Here is a 17,560-nt window from a genome sequence, read left to right as displayed (position 1 = left end):
TATTTCATTTGGTAAGCATTTATGTATTTATTACCACAAGCAGGGTATCTGAAGGACTGGAGTGGGGCAGAAACATTAGCTTTATTCTGCCCTCCACTATTTATGCTCTATAGAACCTCTTCTCCACTTCAATACTACAAATCTCAGTGTGTGAGAAAATACCACAAAAGGCAAGGAGAAGCTAGGCTGCATTAGGAGAAGCAGAATGCCTAGAACTAGGGTGTCGATAATGCCGCTGATCAGGCCAATGCCCAGATACCATGATCAGCTCTGGGCAGCACATTTTAGGGAGCGCGTGGAACAATCCAGAGAGGAGGCATTGGGAAAGTGAGAAGATTCTCCTGTATGAAGAATGCTAGAATGAGCTGGAGATGTTTAACATGGAGAAGACTTAGCAGGGGCATGACAGCTGCCGTCATGCATCTGAACAGCTGCCATAAGAAAGAGGGATTATCCTTGTTCTGTCCTATCTCTGATCACAGACCCATGAGCAGAAGGGATAAGCTATAAAGAGCCATATTTAGATTGGGGCAAAAAGAACTTCCTAACACGGAAGTTCATCAGCCAACACTGTCTCTGGACCAGTGGCTCTGCCTCATCTGCAGTTTTCACAGATGGCTGGAGGACATTTGATGGGGATATTATTTAAAAAGGCAGAGTGGACTAGTGACCAGGGTAGTGGACCTGGAGGTGAGGGATACTTGGGTCAAATGTGGCTCTGCCCCAAGTGAGCTGTGGTACCACAGAGTATACAACAGGGGAAAAGAATAACTGGAGTGGCTACTTCACAAGGCCATGTAGGAATCAAATGAGAGATGCTCAGTGTTGTATAGACAGTATTCACAAAATATAATATATACAATGTAAAGGGCACAGCTGTTATTAGAAGATATTCTCAGTTAGGTACATATTGACCTCAAAGGTCCCCTCTAACACTGGGATTATGTAAAGTCCTTGAAGTCCAAAGGATCTCTGCTTCTTCACCCATAAAATGCAAGGGTCAGACTAGAAGATGATCACCAAGGTCCCTGTGGGGCCCACTTGTCAACTACTATGTCATGTAGACTCCTCATAGACATGGATTGGACTAGAAGGACTCTAAGGTTCCAGTCAGCTTTCAAACTTCTGTCATTCTGTGAGTGATTCATATGAGTGGACCAATTCTAGCAAAACTCTACTGATATTATCTTCAACAATTCATTCATTCAACATATATAAATATATACACATATATGCATATATATATATATATATATATATATCCACATCCATATATCCATTACGTATGTGTTATGAAGTCACATAGTAATTACAAGTCATGAGTTCACATACTACTAGGAACACCAAGAAAAAATGGCCAAGGCCTTGCCCTCACATGGTTCCCGATTCAGTAGGAGAGACCATGAGACAGGTCCACAAATGACGATAACATAAGGTAGGCCATGACGCTGGTCATTCAGAGACACAATCCAACTTGCATATAATGAGAATGGGCCTTCCCGGGCACGCACGCATAAGCAGCACACAAACACCCAAACAGAATTGCCATCAATGTACCACAATCAGCATGTATGAGCACTGTGGATGGAGCCACATCTCCCTGATAAGCCTGTCTGCAACAGACCAATTGCCCTGAATGGACCCAACAAATGTTGTATAGTCTATACAAGTTCACTATGACACCATTTCTCATATAGCATGTGGTTTGATATCAAGATACACGATCTAGCCAGAGCCAGGTGTCCATGCCTCAGGCTAATCTGCAGTCAGTAACTTTAGAGTGCCTTTCAACAAAGAACATTAAGATTGAACATAATTAGCATTCCCTCCGTCAGTCGCCCCAACAGCTGCCACAGTGCGTCATTTCTATTCACTCTTTGGTATGTAACACACAAAACTATCCAAGCAAGGGAACCAAAAATCACTGCTCCATTTCTAAACCATGCCAAAGGCAAGAATGGGGCCTCTTCTATAGGCTGAGGGAGTCCTGGGAACAAATGTGAGTTAATAATATAGCAGTACCTACTGAATCTGATTAAAAACGGTTGCCGGGGGGGGGGGGGGGGCACAGCGGAGCAAGGGAGAATGAAGGCAAAAGATATAGAATAATAGAAAACTGAGAACTTACCAGTACATATATAGAAGATAAAGAATTAGAAGAAGTAATTAGAAATATAGGTTAAATTAGTAGACCTGAGGTCACTAATGGTATAGTAGAACACTGACCTTTGACAGAGAAGCTGACTCTATCACTTAAGACCTTGGACAGATCCATGCTCCATCACCAAATTCTTTCACATTTCTGGGCCTTAGTTTCTTTCTCCTTAAAATGAGGAAGCTGTATTTAATGATCTCTAGAGTCCATTTCAATTTTAAATTGAGTCATTAAGTTGAGTTGATAAGCATTGATTAAATGCTTACTATGTGTCAGGAACTTTGCTAAAAGCTGGGCATGTGTAGAAAGGCCAAAACAATTCTTACCATCAGGGAGCATAAATTCTAATTGGAGAGACAACATAAAAATATCGAGGTATATGCAAGATAGAAATAGAGTATTTGGTAGATAATCTAGAGGGAAGTCACTAGCAGTTGAGGGTTCTGAAAGAAACTTCTTAAAGAAGGTGGTATCTGAGCTGAGTTTTGAAGAAATAATAGAGGTAAAAATGGTAAGTATTCCATGTAGGAGGAACAGCCAAAGACATGGAGAAAGAAAACGGAGTGTCATATACATGGAATACCAAGATGGCCCATGAAGCTGGATCACAGAATGCACAGAGAGAAGATAAAAGATTGGAAAGCTAGGAAGGGGACACTTTAAGAGGAGCTTTAAATGCCAGAGGACTGTGACTAGAGAACTACCGGAGTTTACTGACAAGGGGCAAGCAGAATGACGTGGTCAGATTAATAGTTGGCATTTGCATTGATGATAACTAGAGTGAGGAGGGAGACTGTAACCTATTACATTAGGAAAGGCAAGATGTGAAAAGAGCCTGCTCCAGGGTGATGGACCTAAGTGAAGAGAAAGTACACAAATGAAGGATGCTGGGAAGGTTAAAAGAGCAAAGGAAAGATTACATTAGGGCACAGAATGGATATGTGAGGTGAGTGGGAGTGAGGAGTCAAGAGTGGTATTAAGTTGAAAGCCCAGGTGTCTGGAAACATGGTGGTTCCCTCGATGGTAATAGGGAATGTAGCAAGAAGAAAGATCAGTTTTGAGCATCCACTTGAAGACATGGAAAAACCAGGACTGGAAGTGAGGAGAGAAGTTAGGGTTGGAAAGAAATCTGAGAATTATCAGCAAAGACATGATAACTGAACTCTTGGGAGTCAATGAGATCATCACATGAGAAGCTGGTGTGAGATTGAAGCTCTGGTGTGTGGGGGAGAAAAACCAATGGATTTGAAACCAGCAGAGCTGTGCTACCTCTTATGCTCACTATGGACTAGTGACCAGACACACATCATTGAAGTCTCAATTTATTCAGCTGCAAAAATGGGGATAGTAACAGGTATTACCTATTGCTGTGAGGAGTAAATGAAATAATGCATGGAAAGTGCCCTGGAAATGCCAATTAGTATTATTGAGGGCTCTGTGTAGACTAAAGCACTTATAGAACATCAATACCTAAGGCATCTAGGAAAATGAAATAAGGCTCTGTCCCAAATCCAAGGTAAATGGTATGAGAACAGCTGTGCTACCTAGACTCAAAATAAACGAAGAGGTGGACTACAGGCTTCTGCAAATTCTAAGAGATGTGCCAATCACAAAATGGTAAGAAAAAAATCCATATTAATTTGAATAGACTCGAATTTTTTTTAAAAAAGATCTCTAATAACAATGAATTTATCAAAGATTCAAGAAACTAAAAAAGGTAGAAATTTTTAATGGCATACACACTTCTGGCTCTTCATTCATCCTTTCTCCCTCATTTGAACTACTCAGTCCCAGCCAGTTAAAATTCTGTGTTTTCTTATGCAAAGGAAGGAGGATTATAACAGAATGAAAACAGGGATGGGTCAGTTGTGTATGGAAAGAAGCCGGGGATGTTTGCAGAGAGCAATGGATTGGGGATTGTCAATATGAGCAGAAGAGTCTGGCAGCATGCTTCCTTGCTCCCCCCACTCCTCACCCCCCACGCCTTTCCCACGCTCAAAAACTTCTTACTAGCTCCCTCCATCTGTCTATCCTCTCCTTTCTTTCACACTAAGACTCCATCCATCCATCCACTGATCCTCTCTACCTCTCCTCTCTTTTACCATAAGAATCCTTGGAAATCCCATCAGTTCTTTCCCTTCTTTTCTTTTCACTTTTTCCTTAACTCTCTGCAGTCTGACTCCCCAACTTCCCCATTCAACCAAAACTGCTCTCTCTAAAATTATGAATGGACTCTTAATGGACAAGCTTCTTAATCTCTCTACAACTTTCAATACTGTTGGTGACTACTTTCTTCTCCTGGATAGTCTCTTCTCTAAATCAGGGCTTTTTAATTTTTTTCTACTCAAGACCCCTTTTTACCCAAAAAATTTTTACATGGCCCCAGGCATCTAGGTATATAAAATAGGCATGCAAATCAAACATTTACCCATAAGAAATCATAATTTCATGACCCTCACGATCAGTTCTGAGATTCCATAGGGGGTTACAACCCACAGTTTAAGAAGTTGGGCTCTATATTTTCCTGATACTGATTTGCCCTTATCCTCTTTTTACCTGTCTGATCACTCAATAAATCAGTCTCCTGTGTTGGATCTTCCTCCACATCATACACTCTAACCTTATGTGTCCACCAGGGGTCCCTCCTCTTCAAATATGGTGAGCCTGTCATTGGACATCATACCATATGTCTAATGATCACGTCTCTGCAGATGACTCATGGCTCTCTGTAGTCAGTCCTAGTCTCTCTCTACGGAACTACACTAGTGCGTCTACTTCTCTCTTTGTCATCTTAAAAGGACAGGCATCTCAGGTACAGCATGAACACTATAGAATTCAGTACATTTGTCCGCAAGTCTGCCCGCCTTCCAAGTGTCTCTATTATTATCAAGGACATCGTGATCCTAGTCGCCTTGACTCCTGCTTCTGAACCCCTATAACCAATCAGCTGCCATGTCCCAGCCTTTTGTAACATCTCTTGACCACACCCCCTTCTCTCCTCTGACACTGCTACCCACCTCCCCTGCCCCATGCAGGCCCTCATCACCTCATGCCCGGATTCTTACCATAGCTGCTAAGAGGTCTTCCTGTCTCAGAGTTCTCCTTACTCCAGTCTACCCTTGACTCAGTTGCCCAAGTGATCTTTTTCTAGAGCAGGTTTGACCATGTTACTTACCTCTCTACTTGACAAAGGCTAGTGGCTCCCTACCCCTTCTGGGAATCTATGCTGAAATCATCCCTTTGCTTTTTCAAGCCCTTTATGACCTGGCCCTGGTCCATCTCTCCCACTCTCTCATGCTTTATTCCTCTATGCTCTCCCCCATTCAACCACACTGGCCTCCAGCTAGTCTTTGCCCACACTTCATCTCTTGCCCGCATCTGTACTCTAGCTGTGCCCCCTGCCTGGAATGCTTTCCCTCCTCAGCGTTCCCTCCGGGCTTCCTTCAAGGCCCAGCTCAAATCCTCCTTCTGAAATCCCATCTTTCCCGATCCCCCTTAATGCCAGTGCCCTCCCTCTGCTCATTATTGTCTGTCTAGAGATGGTCAGCACATAACTGTTTGAATGTTGTCTTTGTTAAACTGAGAGCTCCTTGAGAAAGGGACAGTTTTTGCTTTTCTTTGTATTTTCAGAGCTTAGAACATGCCTGGCACATAGGAGGTGCTTAATCAATGCTTGCTTGTTAACTCAAATTAGCAGGGAAACTTGGAGGCTCAGGGTGTTTATATTGAAGGGCATGGGAGGGAGATAGAAGAAGAGAGAGTTGACTAGAGCAGATTTATCTTTGCTAAAAATAGATACGAATTTCACTAGAAGGGGATTTTAGAGGAAATCACAGAATCAGAGTTGAAAGAAAGGCGTTTTAGATGTTACTTAGTCTAACTTCCTATCTATGGCAGAACACTACATATAATTTTACTGAGAATATGTGCTGACCCAAAGCAGACTGGGCTGCACTGGGAGGTGGTGGGCAGCCTTCCCTTTGGTGGAAGGTTTCAAAGGTCAGTTGGGTACTTTTTGTGTCCCCCCCACACCACCCATCATAGCCCCCTGGATATGGAGGGCACTTAAGAAATATGTTGATTGAATGGATGACTGGATGTGAGAATTAGGGGGAAAAAAACAACTGTTCTAATACCTTCCATATCGGATCTATTAACTGCACAGTGCCTTTATTAAAGTCACAGCAGGGTTTTTACCCCACAAGCATTTTTTCTTAAAAAGATTGCTAGTTTTCCTGAAAATTAACTTTCCTAAGCTAATTAAAATGGTGATAATTCCTAATTTTTCTCATTGTGAACATGTCACTAAGGCATTTTCACTTTAATATGACTTAGAAGTCTGGGTGTTCATATATGCCAAAGTTCAAGGGCATGAACTTACCCAATCCCTATTAAGAGCCTGGAAATCAAGGTTTGTCCAGTCTTGATCCTTGAAGCACACTCTGAGAAATCACATTCCAAGCCTCTTAAAAAACACCATCCTTAGAAAATACACCCCCCACACACACACATACCCCACTCCCCATTTCAGGGCATCAGGGCAGTGAGCCTGCAAACAAGGACCCCTGTATTCTCTGCTCCCATCACTGAGTAGGAAGGACTTGCTCTTTAGGAATTGTCATTTGTCGCTTGTGAATCGAATTCTAATAGTTCCATCTGGTGGTAAAAACGAGAACAGAGCTGTGTGATGTCTCAAATCCAACCTAATATGAGGAACTGAAAGTGAGCCCCTCCCTTACTCTTACTGAAGCAGCTGAAAGACAGTTTCATGGCCTATTCCCTTGCTCCCAACTCCCTCCCAGCAGAAAAGAACTTCCCGAAGGCCAACAACTATCTTCTTTTTCTCTTACACACAGTACATGCTGCATAGATCTTGTTTGGATTGGTGTTCAACTAGAATTTGCTTCAGAAGCCTCCTCTGCCAAACATATTGAACCTGCCTCAGAATGTGGCCCATACAATCAGGCCTCAGAATGTATTAACTCCCTTTTCTATCTCAAGGAGGATATAAATCCTGACCTTCCCGACCTTCACTGAGGCATAATTCATTTCTCTATTTTTAACCAAAAATTTTGTTGGATATTAATTTTGGTTTTTCTAGCAAAGAGAGGAAAAAGCTAAACTGTCTACAGGCCCTAGAGCAGATACAACTGGGCAAATCTCTTGAAAAATGTTTCTTTGCTCATGATGGTCCATAACAACCTTGATCAAATTTCATTATCTTAGTAGCAAAAAAAAGGTATCTATTTAGTTATGCTGTCATTGATCTATTATCCAAAATAGCAGATTTGATCTGTGGGCAGGAAGTCGCAGATCTTGAGCTAAAAGGGATCTTGGAGACCAACTGACACAAGCCTTTCATCTTCCAGATGAGGTGTAACCTGAGGGAAGTGACTTGTCCAAGGTCACACCATTAACAAGAGTCAGAGAGACATGATTTGAACTTGGAGCCTCCAATTCTAAGTCTAGTTCTTTTTCCCTGCCTCCCAATCTGGAGCCATCCTTGCCACTAGGACTCCATTGCTGCAATGGGAAAATCAGCCCAATTCAGCCTCCACCCATGACTGCCTTCGGCCATAAAAGGCCCCACCCCTCTCTCAGCACTACTCCACTCTGGTCTGCTGTAATACACATGTTCTTCATTCTCATCCATTTTTACAACAGACCCCAAATGCCAGGTCTCCAGTGGAAAGGGTCAGACTTCTTTGGGCCTCACCTTCCCAAGGTGTACGAAGGTAGAAGGGTGAGCCAAAGAACCAGATTGATTTGAGGAAGCAAAGTTTTACCCAGGACCACTTTCCCCCAGGGAGGATGTGGACACAGCTACTGACATCCTCTGTTGAACAGACTGACGGCTATCTACTGGAATTATCCTTAGGCTAGATCTGAGGCTGAGTGACGGTGTCTCAGGGACTGGATGTAATTAGGCTGGCTCAGACTCTTGTGGATGGCTAAAAGTCAGCTAGTCAACCCTTGGAACTTGTTTTTTAGCATCAGTTGAAGAGTGAGATCTTTTCACCTTTTGGGATGAATCCAGAGCTCAAACCGGAGTGCCAACTTTTGGGGTGGGCCTGGGTACCTGCATGACCCCTCCCAGTTGCCAATGGATGCCTTGGACAGAGGCCAAGACACTCCACATTTGCACCAAGCTTACCCACTAGCTTAAAAGGGAAAGAGCTCTTGGCCCAGCAGCAGAAAGGCATGGCTGAAAGATGGCAGGCAGCAGGAGACTGGGGAGTCATTTGGCTGAGATGGGAGTTCCTAAACCCTAGGCTTCAGGAAGAAAGCTTTCCCCAAGGATCCAAGCTGGTTCTCAGTTTTCCTGTCCTTGTTTGTGCTCAACTCTCCTAAATGTATTCAAAAGTGCAAAACAGCCACTCAGCAAGGGATGCCCTTTTCGATCAGTTTAGCACAAAGGAGTAGGCCCTGTCACAATGGCCCAAGCTAAGATCATCATTCCCAGGCACTGAGAGTGCCTCGCCTAGGACAATGAGAAACCAAAAACCAAAAACACATTGCCTCATAGGAACACGGTGATAGGGAAGATGGGGAGCCATCCATTTCCCCACTATATTTCTAGGCTTCCTTCCATAATATAATCTAGGTCCAAAACAAGCCACTTACTCCTTTCATCAAAAGAAACCGATCCCAACATATCCCAACTTTGCCTTTCCATGGACTCAATAAATGACTCATATCTAAAAGGAAGAGACTTCTGGGCACAAGCCAAAAAAATTCTACTGAAAGTCATACCCACACGTATACAGATGAACACACACCGTACACAAATAATACACATGCATGTATACTATATACACATATATATGTGAACATATATGTGTGTCCACATAGACATACCTAATGCCTATTGGCAATGGGGGACAAGAAGCACCTCTCCTTGCTCCTTCTTTCCCATATGGTGAATTCAGGAAAGTGAAGCACTGAGTTTAGAAGAACCCTACCTACCTGAAAAAGATAATCCTTCTGTCTGAAGACAAGGAACTTATATTTACTCTGCTAAAGAAATAAATTCTAGCTCTGGTGCAGGAAGCCAGTTAAGGGTCAGTCACTTAGAGTTAGTCGCTCCAGTTTTAGAAGTATAGCCCCACAAAATAAAAGTCACATGCTAGTGTGAGGGTCACGATAGCTAAGGAAGCAGATCAGAGAGGTCACTGCTCAGAGTGCTAGGCACACAGCTCCTAGAGGAGCAGAAATAGACTGAGGTCTGCACTGGACTGGGAAGGCCTAGTCTGGGATCCTCATTCTGCTAACTTTTACCTGGATGGCCCTTAGAAGTTGTCACAGACATACTTAGACAATGGTCCATAGGCCCCTGCATCAGCAAAGAGGAGAAAGCCAGCTTGGCTCCAGGTCTCTGGGTCTGAATTATCCCATCTGTAAAAGTACATGGTTGTACTACATGATCCTTAAGATGTCCTCAACCCTCAATCGCCCTGATACATCCCTCCTGTGCAAAAGTTTCAAGTCCTCCATTCTGCTTCCTAAAGAAAGTAGAAATTCTTTTGCCAGTTACTCTAGACTGCCCTACCTTTTCAGATGCTGTTCCCAACAGATGCAATGCTTCATTTAAACTGTAATATTCTCTATCCTAGGGCTAAATAAAGATATTTATTTATCAGTAAATATCAGGCAAAAGGAATATCTTCTGCAGGCAGATAGGGAACATCTAGGTTAAGTGCCTCACTTTCCTGAAGCTGCCAACTGGGAGGGAAGGAGCAAGGAGAGGAGCTCCTTGCCCCCATGAACCCTTCTCCATTCCTGAGGATTGAGGTAGGTGTGTGTGGTGTATGTATATGCATGTGCACATGTATGTTCACGTACACGTGTGCATGCCGTGTGTGTTTGTATTGGTTGTGTGCACATTCGGGGTGTGCTTATATATACCAATATATGCATGTGTTGTGTGCATTTGTGTGTTGTGCATGGTATATATATATATATATATATATATATATATATATATATAAATATATATATACACACACACCTATATACATAGATATATACCATATATGACACACAAATATTTATATATATATATGAGGTGGACATGTGTGTTTATGAAATGGTGTTTGTATATGTGGCACATGTGTGTTATTGTATATATGTAGGGTGTGCATATGTGCATGTATCTGTATGAAATTTGTTAAGTGGTGTGAGGGGGGTGGGTGTGAGTGTGTGTATAAAGTTGATGGACCTAGAGTCTTCCTGAACTCCAATCCGGCCTCAGGCCACTCACTGGCTGGGTGATCACAGACAAGTCACTTCACCCTGTCTGCCTCAGTTTCCTCCTTCATAAAATGAGCTGGAGAAAGAAATGGCGAGCCATTTCAGCCATGAAAACTCCAAATGGGGTTACAAAGAATCAGACATGACTTAAACAACTGAATAACAACAACTCTCTGCCCAAAGAGTGTGCCAATGCTTTCCCTCCTTGACTCATGACTTTTTTGCTCACACTGCTGCAAATGCCTGCAATGACCTCCCTTCCCTTTCCTGCCTGCTGAATTTCCATATGCCCTTTAAAACCTAATTCAAATTGTCTTTCCCCAGGGCCGCCTTTCCTGGACGCCTGGCCTGTTTTGCTCTTTCCCCTCAGACGTCACAAACCTCCTTTGTTTGGGGACTCGGCCGTGCAGAGATCCCATGATAGTGAGCAGCAGCAGTATTCGTAGCATCAGTGCCCAATCTCCCTAGAGCATGACCTCCAGGAGGTAGGGGCACAACTTCCCTCCCCAGTTCTCCCCAAGTCGTGTTCTTCACAGGGCAAGTGCCTAATAAATGCTTCCTGAATGACTGTTACAAGTCAGGCCTGACTCCGGCCCATCCCCTGGGAGTTTGGGTTTGAAACTGGAATTAAATGAGGTACTTGCAATCTCTCTGTCAAACAAAAGGGAATGTGCTTTGCCACAGTAGGGGAAGAATATTGCTCTCACCACAATGAGAGAGTGAAGGAATGAATGAATGAACAAATGAAAATGAACCACCCGATGTTTCAGTGAGTAGAGAAACATGTTAGCATCACAGAAAGAGGAGAAAAACAATCTCTACTCCAGAAGAAATCATGAGTTGTAAGGTTCCTTACAGCTCTGTATCAATGATCCTACAACTTGAGAAGTCACTGAGGAAGGAACAACATAGGTCTGAGGGGTGGAAGGACCTTTCCCGGAGTCTCACAGGAAGTCAGTGGGCAAAGGAGAAATTCAAACCCGGGTTTTCAGGCTCCCAACACGATGGCATTCTAGCTTTCCCTTCTGAGTGTCACATTTAGCAAAGAGAGAGAGGAAAATGGTCCATCATTTTTGTAAGCATGCTTTCCTGGTGTTGAGAGTTTCTAAATATACTGACCCCTTCCTACTGTCCTTTTAAGTTCAAAGTCAGTGGCGACTCCCAGTCAGGCCAGAACAGGACAAACAATATTAATCAGAATAGGCACCATAGTTCCAGTAAGAACATTATTGGCATTGGATCCAAAAAAAACTGTTATACAACATGTTTGTGATAAGCTTTCTCCTAGGTTACTTGATTCCAATAATTCTCATCCGACTGAACTGCATTGTTGGCTAGAATGAGAATTCCTATGCTTATTTGCATTTTCTCCTCATGGCAGGTTCTTAAATATTATTAATCTGTAGCAAGCATGGGCCAAGAGGAGGTGGGGTTGCCCCTCCTCCCTCACATGCCAGGGCCTCCCCAGGGTGCACACGCACAAAAGGACAACGGATTCCATAAAAGAGGGAACATTTGGGCCACAGGAGACATAGATCGAGAAAGACACCACACAGACCTGAAAGCGGCAAGCGGCTTGGTGAAGTCAGCATGAGGCGCACCACAACCCGCGTGCCAGGGGAGATACCTCTGCTCCGTGTACATAGCCCCAGAGGAGATGGAGCTGGGGGAGACCCAGAACCACATGCAGACCTGGAAGAAGCAGGGGGCCAGAAGAGATGGAGATGCCAAGGAACACTTGGGCCTGGAGAGAGACCTGAGCTAAAGGCCCCTGCATCCATGTGGCCCCTGAGAGAACGAGCTGACAGGGGCTGGCAGTGGACCGAGAGAGCAGCTGCCCCGGGACCTGGAGAGAGGCCTGAGCTGAAGGCTCCTACATCCATGTGGCCCCTGAGGGAAAGAGTTGACAGGAGCTGGCAGTGGACCGAGAGAGCAGCTGCCCCGGGAGCTGGAGAGAGGCCTGGCTTAAAGGGCACAGCATCCATGTGGTCCCTGGAAAGAAGTGGCCAGCGTCAGTCGAGGATGCTGAATCAGGAGCAGAGTTCCCAGATGCCGCAAGGTGAAGGAAAAGTGATGCAGCAGGGAATGGCCCAATTGAGCGGCAACGAAGCATCGGGCAACACCGGGGAGCCATATGTCCCAACCCTCCCCTTTATGGGCCATGGGGCCACTGTGGCTCCAGGAGATGAAGGTGAACAGTCATCTCCCTAGCAAGCCCAAGCTAAACAGGGCACTACCCCAAGGGCCAGCGCTTCCAAGCTCAGTAGGGTAGCAATGAAAAAATAGAGTACAATAAGACAGGATTGTACCATGGGGGGGGGGGGCAGGGAGGGGGGGGGGGGAGGAGGAAGGGGAAGTCTTCCTACTGTCTAGGAGTTAAGATACAAATACTTTCAATCTTTTTCTTGCATAAAGAAAACCTTTTCTCTCATTAATGCTTTGTTAGATGCGTGTAGGGAAATGAAGTCACTTGTTGGAGGAGGGGAAGATGCAAAATCAATCAAATACTAAAGTTTCTAGAGTTACCCTGGATGTGGGCATGAGCTAAGGAGTTTTTTTTAAAAAAATAAGACAGATGTTTTCCCTGAGAAAAGACACAAGATTTTGAGGGATAATCCCAAAACTGTATCTAAGTCCTTGTGGAGCAAGGGAGGGAAAAGGAGATGGGGGAGAGGAAGGAGAAGGGGGAGGGAGAAGAAGAGAAGGGAGAAGGGGAGAAGGGAGGGGAAAGAGAACGGGGGAGGGGAGGAGAAGGGGAAGGAAAGGGGAAACCAAGAAGGGGAAGAAGGAAGAACAGAGGAGAAAGAAGAGGGGAAGGATGGAAGGGAAAGGAAAAGGAGGAGTGAAAGGGAGAGGGGAGAAAAAAGGGGAGGAGAGAAGGAAGGGGGGAAAGGGGAGGGAAGGGATGCTCTAACTCCAGAGTTAGAAACACAGCTATAATTTACTTACAAAGATAATTTTTGTGATGATTTTTAAAATCTTGCCTTTTAAAGTGAATGTTCTCAATAATGTATTTATATGCTAATACTTGCAAAAATTATATTCTATTAAGAATTCTGTCTATTAAGCATTCTAGTCCTATTTTGTAACTCATCATGGTGCAGCATGACTGTTCTTGAAGGCTAAGCCCATGGAACTCACTTTCTGCCAGGTCTTCTGGGACCTGGGGATGGGACCATCTCTCTCGTGTCCAACAGCCAACCTGGCTCCCCGCTCCGTGTTTGACCACAAGAACTCTCGGGGACAGCTACACAGGTCATCAAAGAGCTGAGTCTTGCATCATCAGAGGGTGGTATCCATACCACTGGAATGCCAGAGCTCTGGACTGGAGAAGTGTGAAAGTTCTACATGCGTCCTCTAAGAGTTAGTCATTGTAAAGAGAATATCTATTGGTCTTTCATGTGGTCTTTGCATTATACCTTATTGTTCACACACGCCACTTGCCATGCCTTTCCGGCAAATGCAATTCTCCTCACACAAAATGGCCCTTTCTTCTGCTCTTCCTTAGCTCAAGATCAGTGTATGTTCATCCTCACCAGAAGCTTCCCTAACTCACTCCAACCTTTCTCTCTTTTATTGATCTCGTCTTTAGTTTTGTGGATTTGGGAATGGATTTCTTTGGAAAGGATATCAAGGATGTATATGACAGAAAAAGAAGAGGAGAAATAGTGGCTGGGCTGTGCTAATATAATAAAAATGGATGCTGCTAATTAAAATCATCTGCCTATTTATTGTTATACCAGTCAAACTGCTGAGGGGTCATGTTTTATAAAATCGGATAAAATAATAACAAGATTCATCTGGAGAAACCAAAGATAAAATTTAAAGGGAAGTTGGGAGTAGTGGCACAAGGCTGTGATTCCTGCTAGTGGGGAGATCAAGGGTAGAGGACTGCTTGAATTTAGAAATTCTGCAGGGGACAAAGTCAATTAGGCAAGCTTCCAGGAGTGGGTGCCACAATCCTCTCTAAAGAGGGGCACACTGGTTCGGGATGGAAATGGAACAAATCAAAGCTTCCATGCTTTGGACCCAGGAAAAAGTCTCTGCCCTTCCAGTGTGGGAAAGCTATAGACCTTCAGTCTCTAATAACAACTAAGAAATAATGAGAAAAGTAAGATGAAAGAGAGGCTAATATTATCATAACCTAATACTTAATGCTTAATAAAGCAGTATTCAACCAAACTATTGGGGCTGATTTAAAAAACAACAACAACAACAACAATACAGAAAAGTTGATTACTAGCAAAGACTTAGTAAGACTCAGAAGCAATAGAATTTAGTAGCCAGTGTTCAATAAACCCAAAGAATTCTCTCCTCAACAAAAACAGTTGGGAAAACTAGAAATCAGTTTGGCAGAAATTGTATTCAGGCCACAAAAACATCCCAATTAGGTACAAATAAATATATGATCAAATAAGAAAGGCCAAACTATGAAAAATTAGAGGAGAATGAAAGGAATTACATTGGTAAAGAACAAAAGGAGGGATAGTTATGACCAGGGAAAAAACTATTAGCTATATGAGAAATAGAGGTGATAAAAGAAGATAAAATAGACCATTTCAATTACAAAGAATTTAAAGTTTTCATCAAAGAAAAGCAACATAACTAGAATTAGAAGAAAAACAGTTAATTAGGAAAAAATCTTTGTGATAAAGATCTCTCATAAAGTTCTGATATCTAAAACATACAGGGAATTGATAGAAACATACAAAAAAGAATATAACTCTTGTCTTAAAGATAAATGGTCAAGGATTATAATAGATAGCTTTCCCAGAAGCCAAAATGCAAGTTATCCACAACCATATGAAGTTACTAATACTAAGAAAGCCCTTTGACCTTACGTATCTATTCCACAAGGTACAGCACACACGCATATACCCCAGGGAAACTAAAATCTGAGGGAAATGTTCCATCCACACAAAAACATTTACAGCAGTGCTTTTCAAGCTGACAAAGACCTGGAAGCAAAGTGAGTAACTATTGATCAGATGGACCATGAGTAATGATGAACATGAAGACTCGTATGAACTGATACCAAGATAAGAAACGGATTCAAGAGACCAATTGACATGATTACCATAGTGCTGTAAAGGAAAACAATAGCTAACCACTTAAAAATTAATGTTTCCAGTAAAAATAGTGTGTATATTTATTGTTATTCCAATCTAGTTTCTAAGGGGTTATGGAGAACTCTTCAGAAGTGATTCCAGAGGACTTGCTTATGAAACCAGTCTGCTTTCCTCCTCTTGGGACAAGGGCCGAGGGGTGAGAGCCAGTGTGCCATTTTGTTTTGTCTGGCCGCACCTATTGGTTACAATTGCACAATTGGTTACCATTGCGCAATTGGTTACAAAACTGGCCGGGGAAGAAGAGGGGGATGAAGGAAGGGAGTCACTGGGAAGTAATCACTGTGTAAGAAAAAGAAAAGGGCATCCTCAGAGAGGGAGGTGAGTCCAACTTGTATCACGAGTTAGGGCTGACAGATGGCCAGCCAAAAGTTCCACTGGTTCCCGTGAAATATTCAGTGACCCAGAAAATGGCCTCCGGCATCCAAATCCTCTCTCTCCAGAGGCTTTCAGGCAAAGTCTCAAAAGGGTACCAGTGCATTAGTGAGAAAGGAGCCACATCTTGTGGTCACAGTTCTGACTGTAGATAGACATACTTGCCCTAGAAGACTCGGGTGAGTGACTCAAGCCCTCAGTGTCTTTCAGAAGACTCCTACCTCTGTGACAGCTTGCTCCCAGTCACTTCTGGAAAGGTTATGGTGCAGGCTCTTGTGTCTACGGATGAGAATTTCTTTGACCTCTTCAGCTGCCCCTGTTTCTCCTGGAAGTGTGTGCCTGTTATACGCAGGAGTCTGGAAATACAGCCCGATCCAAAGTAGACAGAATGAAGGGTCCCAATGAAATAAACATCAAGAAAGAGACTTAAGGTTGTGGGCACACATAATTCCAATTAGCTTAAATTCAGAATCCTTTAAAACTATATGCACTTTCCAGGGAAGTTAAACCAAAAACAAAAAAAGGAGTTAACTTCTTTCATCCATACATATGTTGCCCCTCATCCTTAAACTCAGAAAACATCTTAAATCGCATACATTATTTCCACACAAAAATAAGCTCTCAAAACGATATCAAAACTAGAAGAAAAAAGATTCTGCCTTTCAGAGAACTAAATCTCCTTGCTGTCTGTTTCCAGTCACTTCTCTTGATGGCTCCAGGGACATATTGCTTCTGGCATAAATGACCAATCACCATCCAAGATGAGGTTTGGTCTGATCTCCTGAGGTTGCCAAGGTGGCACTGCTGAAGAGGGGAGGTTCCCGCATGGTTAAGAACTTAGGCAGGCACAGCAGGCAATCACAGCAAGCCAGGGCCAGGACCAGACTCTTTCTGCTCTACTTCGCAATGGCTCTAGGCTCCCCTCTGGAAGCTGAGAAAGAACATGGGTGGGTTGGTAAATATTTAACAATCAGATGGGAGAGGGAGTGGTGTATGCAACACACACTTTTAAATTTCATCTATATTAACAGTTTCTCTATCACTTTCTCAATTTAAACAATCAACAAAATAATTCATCAAGCCCTGATCAAGCATTTGCTCACACTGAAAGACTCACACTGAAAATTTAACAATGAGGTTTTACAAGTCTGTTGAACTGACACTAGCATCACTCTGAATGGTTAGGCATATGGTTAGAAGCACAGAGGGAATATAAGGGCTGGAAGAGATCTATAGAGTTCATATACAGGTGCCCAGCCACTGTCTTTGGACTGATTTTTTGGTCCTCTCTTCTTACTTCTTATGGACCTGGCACATAAGTATTTAACAGATGCTTTATCTATGATCTCTCTTTAAGAATCTTTAAGAAACAAAGATTCTACTACCCCCTCATGAGGTCACTCATTCTCAAGTTCTATTTCAGAAATTGCTCCTTATGTCCAAGCAAAACTGCATCATGTTGGATCTGGTTGGGGTTTCCAGAGCCAGACAAAATGACCGCTTGACATCCTCCTTGTAAATCCTTACTTGAAAACAATAACTGATGCCTTGTCTTCCTCAAACTAAACAACCATGGTTCTTCTGGTTTACTCTGGTATTCTTTTTGAGGTCTTTACTTATCTCTGTTCATCAGTCCATTCATCCATCTAATTTG

At 43.1% G+C, this 17,560-nt stretch overlaps 2 protein-coding genes across 3 annotated transcripts in view; one reads left to right on the top strand and one right to left on the bottom strand.

The window, feature by feature from the left end:
* Positions 1–17,560, bottom strand: part of LOC100927725 (sodium/hydrogen exchanger 2-like) — a 96,963-nt gene that overhangs the window by 12,376 nt on the left and 67,027 nt on the right. For both annotated transcript variants that reach the window (XM_031944290.1, XM_031944291.1), the window contains exon 10: positions 16,128–16,262. In XM_031944290.1, the coding sequence (XP_031800150.1) occupies positions 16,128–16,262 (135 nt within the window). The remainder of the gene's footprint in view (positions 1–16,127; positions 16,263–17,560) is intronic.
* LOC116420176 lies at positions 11,901–13,146 on the top strand. The gene has a single exon (XM_031944292.1). The coding sequence runs from the start codon at positions 11,996–11,998 to the stop codon at positions 12,614–12,616; it is 621 nt and encodes a 206-aa protein (XP_031800152.1). The 5' UTR covers positions 11,901–11,995; the 3' UTR covers positions 12,617–13,146.

This window comes from Sarcophilus harrisii, chromosome X (genome assembly GCF_902635505.1).
Source record: "Sarcophilus harrisii chromosome X, mSarHar1.11, whole genome shotgun sequence".
Taxonomy (NCBI): Eukaryota; Metazoa; Chordata; class Mammalia; order Dasyuromorphia; family Dasyuridae; genus Sarcophilus; species Sarcophilus harrisii.
Note: the sequence above shows the minus strand (reverse complement) of the source record. Positions and strands in the feature narration are given on the sequence as shown.